Here is a 3,872-nt window from a genome sequence, read left to right on the forward strand (position 1 = left end):
CAGTGTTTTCAATATCATACCGTTACTTTTCCCTGATAATAGATTTAGCTGACATTGTAATACAACGTGTTCTTCTAAAAAATAGTGTTAGCTCTTCTTACTGTACACTTTCTCCTGAACATAGTGCCTTCTCTCATTCACTTACAGTGCTTTCTTGAAAATAGTATGTTTGTTTTTGAATTTCGCGCAAAGCTACACGAGGGCTGTGTGCGCTAACCGTACCTAATTTAGCAGGGGAAGACTGGAGGGAAGGCAGCTAGTCATCACCACCCATCTCCAACTCTTGGGCTACTCTCTTACCAACGAATAGTGAGATTGACCGTCACATTATAACACCTCAACGGCTGATAGGGCAAGCATGTTTGGTGTGACGGAGATACGAACCCGCGATCCTCAAGTTGCGAGTCAAGCACCCAAACCACCTGAAAACAGCAGGACCTCTCATTAGAACATAATGTGCTTCCCTGTTAAAGAAACTGAATGTGTCCCAGTGGTTAGCGTACTGGGCTGCCAATCAAGTATTCCCGAGTTCGAGCCGCGATATGTCGATGAACACGCTTTTCACTCTCTTTTGTGAAGGCATTATAACTATGACATTCAGTCTTGCCATTCGGTTAAGAAAGTCTTATAAGCAGAGACTGCCGTTGGGGATGTTTATACATTTATACCCAAGACTTAAGAGCTTCTGATGTGGCCGTTTAACCCACGTGTCGCAGAAAGTATTGTTTAGATAGAAAAGACAAATATTGTTCCTTGAAAAAATAACGTTACTTCTCAATACCAGAGGTGTGCTTCCCTGATAATAGAATTATTTCTTCACTTAAATATAGCATGTCCCTCTCCCCCGTAATAGTTATCTATCACTTAAATATAGCATGTCCCTCTCCCCCGTAATAGTTATCTATCACTTAAATATAGCATGTCCCTCTCTCGTGTAATAGTTATCTATCACTTAAATATAGCATGTCCCTCTCCCCACAATAGTTATCTATCACTTAACGATAACTATTATGGGGAGAGGGACATGCTATAAGATAACTATTATGGGGAGAGAGACATGCTATATTTAAGTGAGACATGCTATATTTAAGTGATAGATAACTATTATGGGGAGAGGGACATGCTATATTTAAGTGATAGATAACTATTACGGGGGAGAGGGACATGCTATATTTAAGTGCCTCTCCCCCGTAATAGTTATCTATCACTTAAATATAGCATGTCTCTCTCCCCATAATAGTTATCTTTCACTTAAATATAGCATGTCTCTCTCCCCATAATAGTTATCTATCACTTAAATATAGCATGTCCCTCTTCCCCAAAAATAACATTAGCTGTCATTATCATTCCGAAAAATAATACTAGGTGTCACTGTGATATGCACTCATGCAAGAAAAATATTTGTTCCAATAAAATAATTTGTAACCCCTTTTTACTTTGGCTAAGGTTAATTGATTGCTTTTGTTTGAAAATTAAAGTTACGATCTCTATAATAGTTTCTTTTGATCAACAATGATATTAAAAACAGCAAAATAACTAGGGCCCAGAAATAGTGGCATGTAATACTGAGAGAATGTTGTAAATGCTAGATAAGATCTTTAATGTTCGATTACCTCTTTAATTTACTGTTGTATTGACTACATTCGACTATCACACCTAGTGAGTGGGAAGCTGAAGAAACAAGTATTAAATATAGTTTGATTAATCTTGCTGGTTTCAAAGTGATTTCCTCTCTCATGATCTTTGTTTTGTCTGTTTGTTTGTAGTAAGCACAAGGCTACACATTGGGCTATCTGTGCGCTGCCCACCACGGGTATCGAAGCCCGGTTTCTAGCGCTGTAAATCCGCAAAGATACCTCTCTCATGATGTTAGGTCATCAATCTTAAAAAAAAAAAACATAATCATTTTTCATGTAATGTTAATTCGTGCTTTACTTTCCCTTTGAGTACAGTTCTTAAATTATAAATCTGGTATAAAGTAAGATCGCCAGTTTATACAGACACTCAGTATGTTTAATGACCGTATATATTTTACTACATGACAATTACCTGCAACTTGAGCCCATTGGAGAATTGAAGAAACTTCATTACCAAACACTGATTCACAGTCTTGGTGTTTGGTTCTTGCAGAAACACCGATCATTTGGAACTTTGTTTTGATGCCGCAGAGAAATGCTGTGGCTGTAGAGGCGGAATCAGGGACTTGCTTATCTGTGCTATAAGTCTATAGAAAGAAAAACAAAATAGTGTAGAGTAACAGAAGTCTTGACAACCAAAACTCTGCAACGTCTTAGAAAAGTTTGTTTGTTTTGAATTTCGCGAAGAGCTACACGAGGGCTATCCGCGCTAGCTGTCCCTAATTTAGCAGTGTAAGACTAGAGGGAAGGCTTCTAGATAACAGCATCAACTGTTACCAAAACTGTAACCATTCTTCTAGATAGCAGCATCAACTGTTACCAAAACTGTAACCATTCTTCTAGATAACAGCATCAACTGTTACCAAAACTGTAACCATTCTTCTAGATAACAGTATTAATTATCTCCAAAACTGAAACCATTATAGAAAACACCGTTAATTGTTCCCAAAACCCACGTTTTTAATCATGCTCTTAATGCCACATGAAAGAAAATTCTCATCTCTCTTTCATCATGTTGGCATGCATGGCGAGGTAGTTAGGGTACGTGACCTCGCAATCTGAGGGTCGCGGGTTCGAATCCCTGTTTTACCAAACATGCTCGCCCTTTTAGCTCTGGAGGTGGTATAATGTGACGGTTAATCCAACTATTCGTTGGTAAAAGTGTAGCCCAAGAGTTGGCTGTGGGTGGTGATGACTAGCTCAATGATTACAGCATTGGAGACAATTAATACTGCTACTTTATTTACAAAGATATCTATTTGTAACGTCTCTTCTGATACCCAAAACAAAGATTAGTCTTTTCAATCCCACTCGTGTCATTGAAAACAAAACTTACTTCTAGTCACCATTAGCTGTATCGAAAATAAACCAAACCTTAACTTTGTTTCTATTAGCCGCATCAGAAACTAAGAAACTTATCTTTGTTTACAGTAGCATTACCTGTACCTGAAACAAATGAAACCTTATATTTGGTATCATCAGCTGTTTACGGCTCTCGACTCGCAATCTGTAGGTCGCAGGAGCGAAAAACGTCAGTGAACATAACATAATGTTTTGGGACATCAAGGGACCTATTAGTCCATTTTGGCTGTCCCATCCTCTAAACTGAACTAAAAACTATTAAATGAATAAAGTAAAGAAAAATATGTTAGATCCAGTCCTTATCATTTATAATTATCAAGTTCTTTCTTAAACTCACTTAATTTTACTGCATCCACAACATCCGAAGGCAACCCATTCTAAAGGTCAACCACCTTGTTAGAAAAATAAAACTATCAATTCCCTTTACAATCTTAAACACCTCAGTCAGATCCCTTCTCACTCTTCCTTTTTCAAGAGAAAACAATTTGAGAGATCTCAATCTCTCCTCGTATGACAACCCTTCCATCCCAGGCATCATTCTAATAACCTTCCTCTGAACCTTTCCAACAATTCAATGTCCTTTCTAAGGTAAGGAGCATTGAAATACACATAATATACATATGATATGGCATTGAAATAAACATAATATACATACGATATCGCACTGAAATATACATAATATACATATGATATCGCACTGAAATATACATAATATACATACGATATCGCACTGAAATATACATAATATACATATGATATCGTATTGAAATATACATAATATACATACGATATCGCACTGAAATACACATAATATACATATGATATCGCACTGAAATACACATAATATACATATGATACAAAAAAAAAGAAGAA

General features: G+C 36.9%; 1 protein-coding gene across 1 annotated transcript in view; it reads right to left on the bottom strand.

Moving 5' to 3' along the window:
- The window catches only part of LOC106468531 (alkaline phosphatase, tissue-nonspecific isozyme-like), a gene marked incomplete at its 5' end in the record, with an annotated part of 22,844 nt that extends 20,620 nt beyond the window's left edge, over positions 1 to 2,224 (bottom strand). Inside the window, 1 exon segment of the mRNA XM_022396867.1 lies at positions 2,050 to 2,224. Coding sequence (XP_022252575.1) covers positions 2,050 to 2,224 — 175 coding nt within the window.
- Positions 2,225 to 3,872: the final 1,648 nt, after the last annotated feature.

This window comes from Limulus polyphemus, unplaced genomic scaffold, assembly GCF_000517525.1.
Source record: "Limulus polyphemus unplaced genomic scaffold, Limulus_polyphemus-2.1.2 Scaffold3044, whole genome shotgun sequence".
Classification (NCBI taxonomy): Eukaryota; Metazoa; Arthropoda; class Merostomata; order Xiphosura; family Limulidae; genus Limulus; species Limulus polyphemus.